At 48.2% G+C, this 19512-nt stretch overlaps 1 protein-coding gene across 1 annotated transcript in view; it reads left to right on the top strand.

Moving 5' to 3' along the window:
• RpLP0-like (ribosomal protein LP0-like) overlaps positions 1-19512 on the top strand; it is an 86031-nt gene that overhangs the window by 4641 nt on the left and 61878 nt on the right. Inside the window, exon 3 of the mRNA XM_050177792.2 lies at positions 17618-17721. Within this exon, the coding sequence (XP_050033749.1) occupies positions 17618-17721 (104 nt within the window). The remainder of the gene's footprint in view (positions 1-17617; positions 17722-19512) is intronic.

Here is a 19512-nt window from a genome sequence, read left to right as displayed (position 1 = left end):
AAATAAAATTACCGTGATTTATAGTGATAGAATTCAGCACATTGTTCGCGATTTAAGCAGAAATTATAATTTTAAATGGGCAAAGAAAGTGTCAAAAACCAGTAAGTGGCGAGACCTGGCGGTGAAATCTTGGTACTTTGGATGTATTCTATGAGATTCATGTACGTAAGTTGGCTTTTATTAATTACAGTATAATTATTGCTTAAAATTGCAGTTGGTATAATAATGTTACACACGAGGTGTTTAATGCAGAACCTGATGAATCTGGTTGACAGGCGCAGTTGTTGAAGAGCAGTCTCGCGGCAGCTTGGCTAACGTCGTTCTTCTCTTTCTTTGATCTGGTTGTCTGCGCGGCAGGCGTGGTTCATGACAGCTTGTGACATTTCCCCGCTGGCAGACGAAGCCCACCGGGCGAGTCAGTCATCTCGTGGGTTGTAACGCCTCAGACGCGCGACGTGTGTCACTTCAGCCTTGGCCGAGCCTCGTGCACTGCTCGTGAGACACTCAGTGCGGTAGTTTACTTCGCTGAGGCGCTCCAGAATAACGTAAGGGTCGGCCCTTACGTTATTGCCTTACGCGTAGTGGGCGAGAAACTTCTGGCACAAGCCACGCTTCCGCAACGGCGTCCAGAGCCACACAAGGTCACCAGGATCGAAGTAAACGTGGCGGTGACGCCCGTCATAGCGTATCTTGGACCGGTCCTGCGATGCTAGGGAGCGTAGCCTAGCGAGGCATCGCGCTTCTTCTGCTCGACATAGGATCTCATCAATTGATTCGTTGTCATGAGCGAAGTAGGGAAATATGGTGTTGAGGGTGTAGCGCGGCGGACGAGCATACAGAAGGAAAAATGGTGAGTAACCAGTGGTCTCGTGTCTCGCAGTATTGAAGGCATAGGTAATGAAAGGCAAGATACTGTCCCAATTCTTATGTACTGAATCGACGTACGTGGACAGCATGTTGGCAAGCGTTCTGTTTGTGCGCTCGACCAGACCATTAGTTTGTGGATGGTAGGGCGTAGAATGGCAGAAGCTACATGAACACAGACGAAGGGTTTCTTCAACCACGTCCGCGGTAAACTGTCGCCCACGATCGCTGATTACTATGCGAGGAGGTCCCTGTCGGAGTATAACGTTAGCCAGAAAGAAGATAGAAACTTCTGTAGCTGTGGCCGATGGCAATGCGGCGGTCTCACAATAGCGGGTAAGGTGATCTACGCAAACGATAACCCAACGATTACTCTTGGAGGATCGCGGGAAAGGGCCCAGAAGATCTATACCAACTTGCTCAAAGGGGACGCTAGAAGGGGGAACTGGTTGAAGCAGGCCATGTGGCGCTTGTGGCGGACGCTTGTAGCGCTGGCATTGAGAGCAGCTGGCGACGTACCGTTCGATATCTTTCCACATCTTAGGCCAGTAAAAACGTTCTTGAGCCCGGTAGAGTGTACGTGTAGAACCAAGATGACCGGAAGTTGGGTCATCGTGCATGGCGTGTAATACTTGGCGGCGAAGGTTCTTGGGGACAACTAAAAGGTAGCGTGCACCGGTGGTCGAGTAGCTCTTCTTATACAGCGCGCCTCCATCACGTAGGCAAAAGCGACTGCCTGCAGGTGACTCCTGTGCTGCCGTGAAGAGCGGTTGTAAGCTCTCGTCCTTGTGCTGCTCGGATATGACGGTACCCACATCCGGAAATTCCGGGGGAAAGAAAAGCGATGTATTCATCAAAATTGTCCGCATCACATTCAGTTGTTTGAAGTGGCATCTGAGAGAGACAATCAGCGTCAGCATGCCGCCGGCCACTTTTGTAGCAAATAACGAAATCGTATTCCTGTAGACGGAGGGCCCAGCGCGCTAGTCGTCCTGAGGGATCCCGCAGATTCACAAGCCAGCATAGCGAATGATGATCTGTTATCACAGTGAAGGGGCGCCCATAGAGATACGAACGAAACCATTGCACAGCGAAGATGACCGCCAGACACTCTTGTTCGGTGACTGAGTAGTTGCGCTCGGAGCGGCTCAAGGACCGGCTAGAGTAAGAGATCACATGCTCACTGTCGCCAACACGCTGAACTAGCACAGCACCGATGCCTACGCCGCTGGCATTGGTGTGAATCTCAGTTGGTGATGAAGGATGAAAGTGGCGAAGAATTGGTTGGGATGTCAACAGGAACTTGAGCTGGCGAAACGATGAGTCGCAATCTGCAGTCCACTCAAAGGGAATGCCTTTTTGGAGAAGGCGTGTAAGGGGATGAGCCATGTCAGCAAACCGGGGAATGAATCGGCGAAAATAGGAGCACAAGCCCAAGAAACTTCTTAACTGCTTGACAGAGTTGGGTACTCTAAATGCTTCAACGGCCGCAGTCTTTTGTGGATCTGGTCGGATGCCTTCTTTAGCGACCAGATGGCCAAGCACAAGAGTTTGTCGTTCCCCAAAACGGAATTTTTTTTAATTGAGCACGAGACCCGCTTTCTCCAAGCAGTTCAAGATCAAATCCAAACGTTTGTTGTGCTCACTAAACGTTCGTCCAAAAATCACAACGTCGTCTAAGTAGCACATGCAAACTTCCCATTTTAAGCCACGTAATATCGTGTCCATGAACCTTTCGAACGTTGCGGGCGCGTTACACAACCCGAAAGGCATCACGTTAAACTCGAATAGTCCGTCGGGTGTTACAAATGCTGTCTTTTCTCTGTCGTCCTTGTGTATAGGAATTTGCTAGTAACCTGACCGTAAATTGATTGAGGAAAAGTAAGATGCCGCAAAGAGACAGTCGATGGCGTCGTCAATTCGTGGGAGCGGATATACATCTTTCTTAGTAACTGCGTTTAGGCGACGGTAATCAACACAGAACCGCCAAGTACCGTCTTTCTTCTTCACCAATATCACGGGGGCTGTCCAAGGACTAGATGATTCTCGAATGACGCCTTTGCATAGCATTTCTTGGACCTGATCGCTGATTATCTTGCGTTCTGATGGGGATACACGATAGGGTTTTTGGCGGATTGGCTGGGCGGCTCCTTTGTTGATGCGGTGACGAGTTCTGGATGCAGGAATTGATGGCGGGCCATCGTGCTGCGCAAAGTCGAATACCAAGGTATGTTTTGTAAGCAGGGCCATCAAAACTCGACGCTCGTGATCGCTGAGTGACTTATCAATCATGGAAAGTATCTTCGAGCTGCCGGGGCTCGAGACACTGGTTGCTCCTCCATCGGGGAGCTCTGTAAGTACTGCCACCGATACGGGCGAGTCTTCCTGAAACGTGGCAATCTTTAGGCCTTGAGGTAGCACTGCCGCTTCAGTGGAACAGTTTAGCGCCCACAGCCCCGCGCATCCATTGGTCACTGAGACCACGCAGTGCGGAACTAACATGTTTTTCTTGAGGCAGTTCCGATGTACAGGTTCTACTGCAGCATCGAACGCGATAGGAGTCGGAGATGAACAGGCGACGGCAACACACATCGCGGATAAGGCGGGCACAACTGTATCCTCAGACACGCACAACACACTCTCCGGGCAAGCTTCACCTTCAAAGAGCACAGGTGAAACACTGGTGTCGACACTGAGTTCTCCCGTCCGGCAGTCAACATTCGCACCACACAATTGCAAAAAGTCAATCCCCAGAATCACGTCATGCGAGGAGCGAGGAAGAACAGTAAACTCTGCATTAAAAACTTTCCCACCCAAAGACACATCCACGTTACACACACCAATCGGGTGTAATGCTTCACCACTGACTCCACGGAAACTTGTGCACTGGTCCCAACAAAACATAACCTTGCGTCCTAGAAGGCCTTTAAACCCCACACTCATGACCGTGATAGTTGCTCCCATGTCGACTAAAGCCATTGTAGAGACCCCATCAATCAGTACATGAACCTTATTCTTTAGCATGAAAATAGTTGGAGGCAGTTGAGTCGGCAGCACACATTTTCCAGCGACCTCACCTCCATCGGCCGCGCTGGCTAGTTTCCCGGCGGGGGCGACACGAAACAGCGCCGAGGTGAGGGTGACGTGAATCGCGGCCGAGGGGAGGGTGATCGGGAGGCTCGGAAGGCTGGTGGTGGCGTCAGAGTACGGTCGGAGGCAGGGCAGTGGTAGCGGTTCCGGGTTCTTTCTTCTACAAAGTAGGTCTCCTGGGCGGTGCATCGGTCCTCTCGAAAGTGGCTTCCTGAAGTAGAGTCTCCTGGCCACTGAGTGCGCAGTTTACGACTGCTAGACCGCATAGTCGGCGCTGACGATCCGTAGTTTGATGTTCGGCGTCGGCTACAGTACCTAGCTATATGGCCAGGCATGCCGCAGCAGTAACACACTGGCGAAGGGCGAACTTCAGAATGCGGATTGAAGTATTCTGCCGAAGACATCGGTTGAGGGTAACAAGGCTCTTCCCCTTGAAAGTCGTAGGTAGCGGCAAGTCTTCGTGGACGAAAGTTCCGTGGGCGTGGATCAAAACGTTGAGGGGGCGAATCATTGCGTGGTGGTTTGGTCGTAATGTAATGCGGTTCGTCTCTCGAGCTAAGATCCGCGACGTTCACCGAGTGGTTTCAAGTAGCCGAAGGGGGTTCCCAAAGAGTGTCTCGGAAAACGGAGGAGCTGCAACGTGGCGCCGCATAACGTGCCTGTTCGTCATGTCGCTGGAGCTCCTCGCGGACTATCTGGCAGATGGCGGACGAAAGGTCTGGGAGCAGAGGACTCGTGTCAACACTTGCTACAGTCGTTACATAGGCCAGCCATCCAAACTTTGGTGTAATTCGGCGAGTCTTCAGCGCCTCGAACGTACGGCAGTGCCGTATCAGTTCCGATACAGTGTGCAAGTTCTCTTTACCAATGAGGAAGTTGTGCACGTCTTCCGCTATTCCTTTTACCACGTGCCCCACTTTATCTTCCTCTGTCATTTGAGGGTTGACGGTTCGGCACAGCTTCAAAATTTCTTCGATATAGGTAGTGCAAGTCTCGCCGGGTACCTGAGCTCTCTGGGCTAAAGTGAGTTCTGCACATTTCCTCTTTGCGTCCGAGTCACCGAAACACTTTTTGATCTCCTCAACGAAGCGTGTCCATGTAGTTAGCATGTCCGCGTGGTTGTCATACCATACCAACGCCGTACCGGCCCAGAAGAAAACAACGTTCCTAAGCTGACTGGCAGCGTTCCAGTTATTGTATTGGCTTACCCTTTCGTAATGGGTTAGCCACTCATCCACATCTTCTTCTGCCTTCGCCGAGAACGTGCGTGGCTCTCGGTAGTGCTGGATAGGGACTGGGCTCGCCGAGGCACTGCTGGTGAGGGTATTTTGCTCTGTGGCCATGATTGAGCGCGACGGCGAAAGTCCGGCGAGGCAACGGCTTCGGCGTAGCTCTTGTGCTGGTGGCTCTGTTGTAGGTCGTGGGAGTTACCCCGCACAGCTCCACCAAATGTTACACACGAGGTGTTTAATGCAGAACCAGATGAATCTGGTTGACAGGCGCGGTTGTTGAAGAGCGGTCTCGTGGCAGCTTGGCTAACGTCGTTCTTCTCTTTCTTTGATCTGGTTGTCTGCGCGGCAGGCGTGGTTCATGACAGCTTGTGACAATATTAAACACGAGCATTATTCTATGCTTTGGAAACCAGAACGCACGCATGGCTATGGCAACCCACTGAACAAAGTATCATGTGTATTGGTGTTGTTTCGCTTTCGATCCGATTGGTTTCATTTTGACTGGTTAAATATCAAAGTAGCTGCACAGGAAACAACGAAAACACATAGCTATTATTGCAGAAATAATCTAGCAATTCAGAAAACATGAATCGCAGGAACATCGACTTGATAAACAAAATCAGTTTGTTACAGCTACAGCCACACTTGTCTGCCTCCCGCTAATGCTGGCGTATAATCGCTATCGTACTTACCTATGACTGTTTTCAGCATGCTTCGAGTTAACTACATCCTCACTGCAGATTGAAAAATTCTGATAAAAAATGTTCCATGGCGTTGCCCGCATTAGCACTTCATGGTTAGACACTTTGACCGGTAAGCTTTCCATTGCACTAAAAAAAAATGGGTACCATGAAAATTGGTTGTCAGTAAGTGTTAAAGGTAACACTGTAATGTGCAGCTTTGATCAGCTAGTAGTCTAGCTGCAAGTGCCGGCCAAAGCTAGCTCAACACGTTGCACAGTTCTGTAGAAAGGTTTATCTTGAGGCCCAAGCACCAACAGATATGCATGTATATAGAACCGGTTTCACTTTCCATATAATGGAATGCACAAGCATTAATAGGCAGTTGCTGTTAAACCAACAATGGAGAATGGCAGGCTGTGGGTACCTGTAAGGTGCAGGCTTTAAAAAAGAGAAGCAAAAATACAGTGATTCCATTTCCCAGCACTTGCATATATTTCTTGTAGGTTTAAAAAGGTAAGTGACAGTGGCTATATATATATATACTGTCTGTCACATAGCGACGGTGAATAACGCAGCATTAAAACTGTGAATAACGAAACCAACCTTTTATTGGGCAAACTTGTGCCCACAAGACAAGTTACACCAAACACAGCAATAGAGGCAAACTCAGTCGGCAATCATCGAAAATCTCGTCAGTGAGTCAAGCGCATCGGCTTTTATACATCAGTCACCGAAGGTTCCAGAGTAGTCGCTGGTGCCCGCGTGTCTTCCAGAAAGTTCTACACCATTCGTGTTGCACGTACATGCAATCAGATTACATAAGGTTCGGTGTTAACAGACAGCGGGTGGAACCATCGATAACATTCCAGAAACTTTCGATACATGCAGGCATGTCCTGTGCTGAGCGACAACATGTTAGACGATGAAATGAAGTCACCCGATAAACAAGTACATGTGTCAACGCCCTTTTTTAAAAAAGCATCGTCCCGATGCTACAAACATAAAAGGAGAGCGAAAAACAAAACTACACTCACTATAGAAAAAGCAACAAAACAAAGTGCAATGCAACAAAGTCTAAAGAAAGTCCAAAGTTCAGCTATGCAAAGTCCCAAAGTTTGTTAGCGCTGATAGAACGGCTTAAGTCGCACAACATGGACTATTTCAGGTCGTTAGCGGCAGCGCTGTGATTACGAAATGCTCTCTGGCACGACCTCATAGTCCAATTTTCCAATGTATCGAATGATCTTGTAGGGTCCGAAATAGCTGCGTAAAAGCTTCTCGCTAAGTCCTTGTTGGCGTATTGGGGTCCAAAGCTAAACACGGTCGCCCGGCTCATATTCCACGTATCATCGTCGAAGGTTGTAGTGTTGGCTGTCGGTCCTCTGCTGGTTCTTTATGCGCAGGCACATGAGCTGTCAGGCTTCTTCGACATGCTAGAGATAGGTGGCGACGTCAAGATTCTCTTCATCGGTGATGTGCGTCAACATGCCGTCGAGAGTCGATGTCCTGCTGCAAACCAGTTTCAACGACATGATCTGTGTTGTTTCTTCCACCGCCGCATTGTAAGCTAAGTTTATGTACGGCAGGATGGCATCCCAGGTCTTGTGTTCGACATCAACCTACATTGCTATCATGTTGGCGAGAGTCTTATTCAGGCGCTCCGTAAGTCCATTCGTCTGCGGGTGTTAGGCAGTTGTCCTCCTGTGGATTGTCTGGCTGTACTGCAGAATGGCTTGCATGAGCTCCGCCGTAAAGGCCGTTCCTCGGTTGGTGATGAGGACTTCTGGAGCGCCATGTTGCAGCAGGATATTCGACGAAGAATTTCGCCACTTCTGCTGCACTACCTCTCAGCAGAGCTTTCATTTTAGCGAAGTGGGGGAGGTAGTCTGTCACCACAACGATCCACTTGTTTCCAGATGTTGACATCGGAAGGGTCCCAACAAATCCATCCTGATCTGCTGAAATGGTAGGGATGGTGGCTCGGTTGGCTGCAGGCCTCGTTTGCAGTCATACCAAGTCTTGACATAACAGGTGACGTTGGCAGTCAGGCACAGCCAGTAATAGTTCTCTTGTATTCTTGCGAGCATGCGGGCACAACGAGAGGGTTGTTTGCGCGGGCTGGCAAAAAGTTCTTCTTCACCAGGACGTCGTTTCATAATAAAAACGAAGACAATGCATGCCTAAATACCCTCGGGACAGCAGCGGCCTTGCCTTGCAAGTACTCAACAAGGCTTCTGAGCTCCGGGTCCGCTCGCTACTGCTTGGCAAAGTTTTCTGCACTTATTATACCTAGAAAGGCGTCCTCGTCTTAGTCATCTTGGAGCGGCGAGTCCACGGGAGCGCAAGACAAGCAGGCAGCATTATAGTGTTTTCATCCGGACTTCTAGATTACAGTGATGTATTCTTGCAGTCTGAGGCTCCACTGTGCCAGTCGTCCTGAAGGATCCTTTAATTTCGCTAGCCAACATAACGCGTGATGGTCGCTGACGACTTTGAATGGCCTGCCATATAGATAAGGGTGAAATTTAGCTGTAGCCCAAACGATGGGGAGGCATTCCTTTTCGGTCATAGAATAGTTGCCTTCCGATTTTGACAGCGACCGGCTAGCGTAAGATATTACCCGTTTAAGTCCGTCTTTCTTCTGGACTAGGACGGCACCGAGGCCTAGGCTACTGGCGTCAGTGTGGATTTCTGTATCAGCGTCCTCGTCGAAGTGCCCAAGTACCGGTGGCGACTGCGTGCGTCATTGGAGTTCTTCAAATGCGTTGGCCTGCCGCATTTCCCACTTGAACTCGATATCATGTTTAGTTAGCTGTCTCAGCGGCTCAGCGATGCGTGAGAAGTCCTTGACAAAGAGCCTGTGGTAGGCACACATGCCAAGGAATCTTCGCACTGCCTTCTTGTCGATGGCAGCTGTCTTCTGCGGGTCGGGGCAGACTCCAGATCTGCTGATGACATGGCCCAGGAACAGAAGCTTGTCTTAAGTAAAGTGACACTTTTCCGGATTTTCCAAAGTGAGCCCTGATGACTTAATGGCCTCTAGTACTGCCGCAAGCTGCCTAAGCTGATCCTCGAAATTTCCGGCGAAGACGTCATCCGAGTAAACAAGACAGGTCTGCCACTTCAATCCTGCTAACACCATGTCCATGACACACCGGAACGTTGCAGTTGCCAAGCACAGTCCGATTGGCATTACCTTGAACTCATAGAGGCCGTCTGGCGTAATGACAGCTGTCTTTTCGCGATCCCTCTTGTTGGCTTCTCAGTAGCCAGTCTTGAGATCTATCGACGAGAAGTATTTAGCGTTACAGTGCTGATCCAATGTGTCTTATATCGGTGGGGAGGAGGTTTAAGTCCTTCTTTGTGATCTTGTTCAGTTGAAGATAATCGACGCAGAAACGTAGTGTTCCGTCTTCTTCCTTCACCAACACTACAGGAGATGCCCACGGGCTTTTCGACAGCTGGATGATGTCGTCGCTCAGCATCTCGTCGACTTGTTGACTTATAGCTTCACGTTCTCTCATCGAAACTCGGTAAGGGCTCTGGCGGAGTGGTCGAGCACACTCTTTGGTTATTACGTGATGCTTTGCAACTAATGTTTCCCGAATCCTCAATGACATTGAAAAGCAGTCTTTGTATCGTCGCAGAAAGACTTCCGAGCTGTTGCTGCTTACTGATGGGGAGACTTGGATTTATGTCCAAGTCTGGTTTGGGAACTATGGTCATCGAGGTAGATGCAGTGCAATGTGAGAGGAGAAGTGCATTGCTGGCTTCCACAATTTCCTCGATGTATTCGAGAGGTACTGGGATCATTACCCAGCACCTCCACCATATGTCATGTAGTAGTGACGGTGAATAATAGTGGTAAAACTATGTGTAATGAAACCAACTTTTTATTGGGCGAACTTGTGCCCGCAATAGCAAGTTACACAAAACAGAGCAATAGTGGCGAACTCGGTCGGCAATGGTCGAAAATCTCATCAGCGGGTCAAGCGCGTCGGCTTTTATACATCAGTCACCGAAGGTTCCAGAGTAATCGCTGGTGCCCGCGTGTCTTCCAGAAAGTTCTACACCATTCGCGTTGCGTGTACATGCAATCAGATTACACAAGGTTCGGTGACAACAGACAGTGGATGTTCCATCCACTGTCAGCACATCGATAACATTCCAGAAACTTCCAATACATGCAGGTGCGTCCTGCGCTGAGTGATAACATGTGAGATGATGAAACGCAGTCACCCGATAAACAAGTATGCGTGTCAATATGAATAAAAAGAAAAGGGATTGAGGGGCTCAATTTTTTGTTGGCCAACAGACAATAAGGCCAAGGAAAGCATAAGGAGAATGAAAGTGAATCAAAAGAACAACTTGCCGCCAGTGGGTGCCGAATGCACATCTTGCGTATTACGCGTGCAATATCCTACCAATTGAGCTATGGCGACTGCTGTTTGTCCATCCATTTTCTTGGGTATTGACGTGTTTGTGTACGAGATCTGACCTTAGGAGTGTCACCAAGGCCAGCACCACTTATGGCCTTGGTGCAACAAGGTACGGGCTTGGCTGCCGTCGGTGACATTTATCATTTCTACATTTAAGTTAAAACCACGTGTGATGTCCTCTGTGCTTTCCCTGGCTTTCAATGTATGTTGGCTTCGTGTGTCAATAACATGGTTTCGCATTTTGCCTGCAAACAACAAATAGGCACCAGCGGTGCACCACTGATTTCGCAGTCGCTTGGAGCTGCCGTCACACAGCAGAAGGATATCAAAAAACATAACTCCGCTCATCACCGCCGCTGAGGATAAGACTTGTACTGCTGTACCATTAAGAAGTTGGGAGCTGGATGTGGTAACCACTAAACTATTGCATGTTTGGCACTTTGTGTGATGAGCTTTATAACATGTGTTACGCACACTGTGAGAGGGGTGGTGCGTATGCATATCTATGAGGAACACCAGCAGGCAGGTGCACCCATACAGTATAGCTTGTATCTAGAACTCATAAAATCAGAATTCCTGAAAAATAATACCAAAAAAATTACGTTGAAAGGTATTATAGGGTGAACTAGCTCTCTCCAGGAACAAGCAAGGTTGTAGCCAGGGGGGGGGGGCTGCACCAGGCACGTTACCCTCCCCCACCAAATGTTTGTGTACCAGAATACCTGGCATAAAATGATGTGCCACAACACCCGCCTCGCCCCCATTCATTTCCTGTTCAATGCATGCCTCTCCCCCCACGTCTGGAGGCAAGGATGCAAGAGGATTGTTTGACAGCTAAAGCAGGTACTGGCAAACTATGTACGTTGGGAACACAAAGCCTATTATTGCAAGTGGAGTTGGCAGCACTCGGGAATCCAATCACCAGTTCATGGCAAAGCAAGACCACCAATCTACCAAATTGGCCGAGAGGAACAAGTCTGTCATAGCCCTGACCTCATCCTGGAAAGAGGGCTGGATCTGCTGCAAATTAAAATCATTACATAGAAAGAATGTATCTTTTTTAAAAGCTGCTTAATATTTAACATCAGCTGAGAGGGAGAAAAAGGACTTGGAGCATAGTGCGAATTGCTTCCACATTAAGCGACCTGTAATATCGACACTTTGAAGGAAAGAACACCGTTCATTTATTCATGCATCATGTCGATAAATGAACATCTCTCAACATGGTTCTGTAGCTATGGTATTATCTTGCGGAGCACAAGGTGACAAGTTCAATTCCCAGCTATGCCAGCTGCATTTTGCTGGGGGCGAAATGCAAACATGCTTGTTTACCTAGATGTGGCTATGGTGTTGGGCTGCTGAGCACGAGGTCGCGGGATCGAATCCCGGCCACAGCGATCGCATTTCGATGGGGGCGAAATGCGAAAACGCTCGTGTACTTAGATTTAGATGCACAATAAAGATCCCCAGGTGGTCGAAATTTCCGGAGTCCTCCACTACGGCGTGCCTCATAATCAGAAAGTGGTTTTGGCACGTTAAACCCCATAATTCAATTCTTGTTTACCTAGATTTAGGAGCACGTTAAAGAACTTAGCACAGCATAGCCTTAGTCGCTTTTTCACCACTAAACCCAAAACTTTTTAACATTAAAGAGCCCCAGGTAGTCAAAATTAATTGAGAGCCCTCCACTATGGCATCGATTACAGTGTTGCTGTGGGATGTTACACCCCACTACTCATTATCTAAATTGAATTCTGGGGTCTCACGTGCCGAAACCATGATATGATTGAGACACACCATAGAGGAGGACTCCTGGTTAATTTTGACCACCTGGGGTTCTTAAGATGAACCCAATGCATGGTACACGGGCATCTTCGCATTTTGCCCCATCATAATGTGGCTGCCGTGACCTGGGATTTGATCCCGTGCTCTCAGGCTTAGCAACACAACATTGAAGCCACTACGCCACCATGGCGTGTCACAAATCGGGAAATAAATCGATCAAGCCTATGAGTGAGTGCAGCATTAGCACACCTAGTCTGAGGTGAATATAATTGCTCAAATTCAATACAATGACTGTTGCGTGTCGCAGAAGGCTGTCGGCATCATAAGGGAACTCATCATCAACTCATAAGGGAATCTTTGTGGTGGCCTGCACAGCAGCAGCACGGACACCCTTTCCCCTTTTTGACTCGGTAAAATCTTATCTCTTAAAATCTCTTAAAATCTTAAAACCAAAGGGAAGTGGTGTGAGGCTGTTCCACCAAGCCATAGAGGCTGGACGAACACAAAAATAAAGTAAGTTGTTGCTTGTTCTTCAGGGACGCATTACTCGCTTATTTCTGCTGATTTCCAGCCGCGCTCGTGTCCAGCACAACATTGGTGACCCGGACGAGCAGCAAGTGCTATGGACACACCTCAAGGCACCGAAATTCCGACACTCTCCGGCATCGAAGTCAAACTGCCTCCATTTTGGACTGCGGATCCTGGACTGCGGATCCTGCATTGTGGTTCATTCATGTAGAATCACAATTCGCTGCATGGCGCATCACAGCAGATTCCACGAAATACCATTATGTGGCAAGCAGTCTGCCCCCATCAACCGCTGGCGAAATTCGAGATGTGTTGCTTTCCCCACCAGCAGACAACATTTACAAGGCTAATAGGCAACACTCATTCGCAGGATCACGCCCCCTGAAAGCCAACAGCTACAACAGCTTCTCCGTGTAGCCAACCTCGGCAGCAGAACGCCAAGCCAGCTGTTGCGTCATATACAGCAATTATTGGGCAGCAAAGTGGGTGGTCTTGACAGCCTGCTGCTCTGAGAAATATTTCTACAAAAAATCCCCCCGAACGTCAGAATGGTCATGACTGCTTCAAATGAGAACGATCTATCCAAGCTGGCCGAGTTAGCCAACAAACTCATGGCGGCAGCTCCCACATCTATCGCAGCCGTCACAAGCGCACAGTCTCCACGTGAGTGACTTCAAGAGATGAACGAAATCTCATGTCTCGTGGATTCTGTGGCCACCCTCCATACCGCATCATGGTCAACCAGTCAGAGTGCTTCGCAGTCGCCTATGAAACACCAAAAACTATGTTGGTACCATTGCAAGTTCGGCAATGCTGCACGCAAATGCGTACCACCCTGCGAGCTCTCGGGAAACGCCCTGGGCAGGCGCTGAGGGCGACCAGTGTTTCTGCCATGCAAAAACGTTGCTCATCAGTCTTTTTCCTAACCAACCGGAACATCAGTTTCTGCTTCCTCATCAACACAAACGTTGAAGTGAGCGTACTTCCAGCATCGCCGGCGGACCGCAAGCGCCCGAACACATCGCCTTTGCAAGCAGTCAACAACACGGCCATCGCCACGTATGGAAACCGCTCCCTAACCGTCAGTCTGGGCCTGCAGAGAACGCTGCGGTAGATTTTCGTAGTAGCCGACGTGAAATTCACCATTTTCGGGGCGGATTTTCTGTGCCACTTCGGACTGTTAGTCGACGTGCTTAACGGGAGGTTACAAGACCCTGTGTCACAAAGGGCTTGTAAAAGGCAAGCCTTCAAGACATACGCTGCTCAGCCCTACACTGATCAAGCCAACGGGCCGGGCCCTCTTCGTTTCACTTCCATACTGAGCGAATTTTCTGACCTGATACACCAGCGCCAAGTGGGATCCCCAGTAAAACACAACGTGTTTCACCACATCACTACTACTGGACCACTGGTTCACGCTCGACCACATCAATTGTCATCTGAGAAACTGGTGGTGGCACGACAGGAATTCGACCATATGTTAGAGTTGGATATCATCCAACCTTCTTCCTGTCCTTGGGCATCTCCCCTTCACATAATTCCTAAGCGATCATCGGGTGACTGGCATCCTTGTGGAGCGTATAGAGCACTGAACAGTGTCACAATGCCCGACAGGTACCCCGTGCCACATATTCACTACCTACAGGCAGGTCTGCATGGGGCCAAACTTTTTTCAAAAATTGATCTCGTGCGGCCATACCACCTGTGTCACCGGAAGACGTCCCCAAGGCTGCTATCACTACACCCTTTGGTCTATTCGAATTCCTGCGCATGACATTCGGCCTTCGCAACGCGGGTCAAATGTTCCAAAGGTTTATTGACGGTGTTCTACAGGGCCTGATTTTTTGTCACGCCTACCTGGACAACTTGCTTATCGCGAGCCACCCCAGAAGAATATGAAGAGCACCTGTGGATTGTTTTTTGGCGCCTCTCTGAGCATGGCGTTATCGTCAACGCGGCCAAGAGTAAACTCGGCGTGCCTGGGTTATCATTTCTGGGCCACATCATTTCGAGCTCGGGAGTACGGCCACACCCATCTAATGTGCAGGCCATGCAAGATTTTCCACTGCCAACCACGAAGCACCAACTACGTGAATTTCTCAGACTGCTAAACTTCTACCGCCGTATTGTGCCTAAATGCGCCCATATCATACAACCGCTTCACAGACTGCTCAAGGCAACACAAGGGTCTTCGAATGACCCGCCTTGGTGCGAAGAAGCGAAAAGGGCTTTCAACCAAAGCAAGCAGGCCTTGGCAAATGCGACTTTCCTGGCATACCCACGGCCAGGAGTTCCTCAGTGTCTAATGGTTGATGCCTCAGACATAGCCATCGGTGCTGGGTTGCAACAGCTGAGCGACGGCACATGGCAACCAACTGCATTCTTCTCAAGGAAGCTGACACCTACTGAGCGCCGCTACAGCACCTTCGGGCGTGAACTGCTGGCCGTCCACTCGAGTAGACGCAACTTCCGGCATTTCTTGGAAGGTGTCGAGTTCTTCATTTTAACCGACCATAAGCCGCGGACCTATGCTCTCCGCTCTATGCGTTCAGACGGTGGCACGCACATGGCCCATGAACTTCGGCAATTGGCATACATCTCCGAGTTCACGACAGACATCCGCCACATAAAAAGGAGTGACAACCCTGTCACAGAGCGCTGTAAACGTCGTCAACGCTCCAGAAGGAGTTAACTTCGACGCGCTGGCGGCAGCCCAAAGAGAAGACGAAGAGCTAAAAAGCCTCCTAACAACAAAAACGACCCTCAAACTACAGTGGATTCAGATTCCGGGATCAGGTGACCAGATTTGCTGCGACACCTCCACGAGCAATTCACGCCCCTTCGTGCCTACCAATCTACGTCGCCACATTTTCCTTTCTTTTCGCAAGCTATCGCATCCTGGAATCAAAGCTGCAGAAAGGTTGCTCACAGCTAGGTTCATCTGGCCAGGTATCAACCGAGACGTGTGTTGCTGGCCAAGAGTATGCATACCGTGTCAGCGTGCCGAAATTCCTCGACATACTGTGACCCCGCTGGCAACGTTCGTGCCTCCAGACGAGCGTTTCGACCACGTACACCTCGACATTGTCGGACCTCTGCTGCCTTGCCAAGAGCATGCCTATTTACTGACATGCATTGACAGATTCACGCGCTGGGCAGAGGCCATGCCTATAGCAGATATCACTGCTGACACGGTTGCCAGCGTCTTCTTGCACCACTGGGTTGCTTGTTTCGGTGTACCATCTATAATAACAACGGACCATGGAAGGCAGTTCGAATCATCACTTTTAGCCAGCATTACACGTTTCATTGGTGCTTCTCGCATCAGAACAACCGCCTACCACCCGATTAGCAACGGCATGGTGGAGCGTTTCCACCGCCAGCTCAAGTCTGCGCTCGCCCCAACAGAAGAGCGCAGCTGGATGGAGGCACTACCACTCATGCTCTTGGGAATCCGAACAGCTGTCAAGACAGGCATCGGCTGCAGTGCAGCCAAACTGGTCTACAGAACGACATTACGCCTTCCAGGAGAATTCTTCACTGGCAGCCCGCAAGATGGTTGTACAGCCACTGCAGCCTATGCACTTAGGCTACGAGACATAATGGAAAACCTTCGCTACTGCGACGGGCAGCGTCACGCACGGTATACGTACCATCAGAACTCGCTTCAGGCGCACATGTGTTTGTGCGCCATGACGCAGTTCATCGGCCATTCCAACCACCGTATAACAGGCCATTCCAAGTGCTGCGTCGAGCTGAGAAGCAGTTCGCTATCGACGTGCGCGGTCGTCACGAAGTGGTATCACTCGATCGGCTGAAGCCAGCACACATTGAAGAAGCAAACGCCGTTTCACATGCACCGTCATCTCTGACACCATCCTCCTAGGTTCTACTCGTCCAAACACGCCAAGTCACAAGGACACGTGTGGACGAGTCTCAAGGGTGCCCTGTCAGTATGGACTTGTGAACAATTTAAATCGTCTCATGCACGTTCGCTAACTCACTAGGAGGGGAAGTGATGTGGCGGCCTTACGGTCGCACAGCAGCAGCACAGACACCCTTCCCCCTTTTTGACTCGGTAAAATCTTGTTGTGGAGTGTGCGGGGAAGGGAAGTGGTGTGAGGGTGCGCAACTGAGCCGTAGAGGCTGGACGAACACAAAAATAAAGTCAATTGTTGCTTGTTCTTCAGGGACGTATTACTTGCTTCTTTCTGCTGATTTCCAGCCGGGCTCACGTCCCGCACAACACCTTTAGCCACTGATCTCTGAGCTCTCTGTGGTATGCATAGGGCTCTGGAGCTTTCTGATGTGCAGGCTTAGGAATTTTCTAGTCACTGAATAGAGTGCTCTGCCACACATGGCTGTTGTTTTGAGTGAATGTCTTTTGTGCCCTACAATAGGAAATTTTACTGCGAAGCTTTTAAGGGGAGATTCACAATGGTTTTTATGTTGCAAAGGCCAGCGTGCAATAGCATGGTCGATGTCAAATGCAACACAGTGTGTGTCGGAGCCCCGAATTTGCTTTTATTTATGTAATAATCAATGATTACGCAATAAAAGTTGCGTTGCGTATATCTCATTTGGATGGACAACTTAAATGCGCATGTTTTTTAATCGGTAATCCGTAATTTTTCTTTGTCACATTGCGCAATACCGGCTCCACGTTGGAGGTGTCAGCCAGAGGTTTGTGCCACCGTGGTAGTGAAAGCTGATGCTGTGATGCTGCAATGCAGCCTTCATGGGAGCCCTCAGCAAGAACGCACAGCCACGACCATGCTAGAATGCAGGAGCAACTACTGCTGCATTTGTGCAAGACTGTGAGGCAGCAAACAAACACTTGGTGCTTCCAAAGGGCACGAAAACTCGAGGATACACCAAAGACAGCGGTTGCCAGATTAGCATACAATCTGTTAAGGATTTTCTTTATTTGAGATGTAAAGTTCCATTGTTTCTCATTGCAAAACTTTTTTGCTACTTCTGTTTCGTGTCATTCCAGGTGCGAGATGCCTTTGACAAGTATGACAAGGTGTTTGTGTACTCAGTGTCCAACATGCGGAACACCAAGCTCAAGGATGTGCGCCAGGAATGGAAGGACAGCAGGTAAGGCCAAAGATTCTGGCATTCTCAACACTGAGGGGGCTGGTGGAAATGAGTAATAATAAATAGATAGAAAAAGAAGTAGGTTGGGTGTGGCAGGAGATTGGGAACAATCCAATTAAATAAAAGCTTCCACAGATATTTTTTGAAAGCCATCGTCAGACCGTGTAAACATACATACTAACAGTGATAGTGCCATGTTAATAGAAATGTTAGATATGCTAATCTTTGCTGTACTCACACTTCTCACTCTTTCTTTGTTTTATTGTTAATGACTTTGTAACTTGCTAGATGACAGCACTTGTAATAATGTTATGTTATCTCGCCTCTGCCATTGTGCTTTACATGCTTCGCAGTTGTTGAGCTGTCAGGCATTTGCTATCTGTTGTTAATTCGTTCAGCTCAGGGGTGTGTTCAGATATCAGCTGACTATGGGGGGTCCTGACTATTTTTACTTTCCAGTGAAATTTTTATATGGCGTAGCAAACGTCTGTAAAAAGAATCAACCTTGGTCTTGTGAAAACTAGGACGGATGTCTTGGAAAGCAATTGTTATTTCACTAACGGTGGAAAAGAGTGTTTTAACTACTTGCAGATTTTGTGAATTCGAAGGCTGATCACTCTAAAATTAACACATTTTACCCTGCCCAAAGATTTTCTGTAATCTACATCGCTAGTACTACTGCCCACGGGATGTTAAATTTATGTCAGCCAGCATGTTTCTTGAACAATTGCCGATCTTTGGTTTTTGAGCAACTGCCTCTGACTGATACCAAAATCAGGTGTGTTTTCTTTTCTTGGGTGGGGGGGGCACCTGTTTAGTTAATGCGATAAAGCTGAAAAATACTGTCATATCTTCAGAAATTTTTTTTCAAATTAAGAAAGGAAGGATGCAACTACATCGCAAATTTATTTCATTATAAAACACCAAAATTGCGAAAATAGTGAAAATTTGAACATTTTAGAGATGGTTAAAAAAAGGTAATCCTCACCAATTTTTATGAAAATTTTATGGAATACCCAGCTAGGACTCGTTAATCTAGTACTTCAAAAACAAAGCGTTATTTTACTCTACGTGAGAAAATTGAGCCTGTTTTAAAACCCCTGGGTGGTCATCCCATCGATGCATCTTGTTCTGATAATAAAGTAAAACACATTCGTATTTAATTCTGAAGTCATTCTTTATGTTGTAGTAAAGAAGAGTGACTCAGATTGTGTATTTCTTACCTCTGTTTAGCCATCAAATGAGTTGAGCTTGAGTTTTCGGGGCTCCTGCATTCGTTTTCCTATGGATGATTATTTTCATGGTGGAAGGTGATGATTATTTATTTAAACATCTCTAAAACGTTTAAATTTTTAATATTTTGGCAGTTTGGGACAATTTGTAATAAAATGAATGTTTGATGTAGTTGCATACTTTCTTTCTTAATTTGCCAGAAACTTTTTGAAGATATGTCAGAAATATTTTTCAGTTTCATTGCCTTAACTAAACTGGCCTCGAAAAAAACCCAGAGTTTGGCGTCAATCAGAGGCAGTTGCTCAAAAATCAAAGTTTGTCATTTTCCAAAAGCATACTGGGTGACACTAGGGCGAACCAGAAAGTCTTTGCCCCTATATTTTATTAGCCAACATAAGGTACATGCAGGTAATTGCAAATATGCATACTACTCTGTGTACCTTACAGTATTGTTTCACATAGTCCCCACACCAGTTCAGACATTTGTCCCATTGCAGCATTAAATTTCAGAAATGTTATCGTCAGTCAGCATGCGTACTCCCCGAACACTCATTGTCA

This window comes from Dermacentor andersoni, chromosome 4 (genome assembly GCF_023375885.2).
Source record: "Dermacentor andersoni chromosome 4, qqDerAnde1_hic_scaffold, whole genome shotgun sequence".
NCBI classification, from domain to species: Eukaryota; Metazoa; Arthropoda; class Arachnida; order Ixodida; family Ixodidae; genus Dermacentor; species Dermacentor andersoni.
The sequence above is the reverse complement of the archived record's forward strand: the minus strand, read 5'-3'. Positions and strand labels throughout refer to the sequence as shown.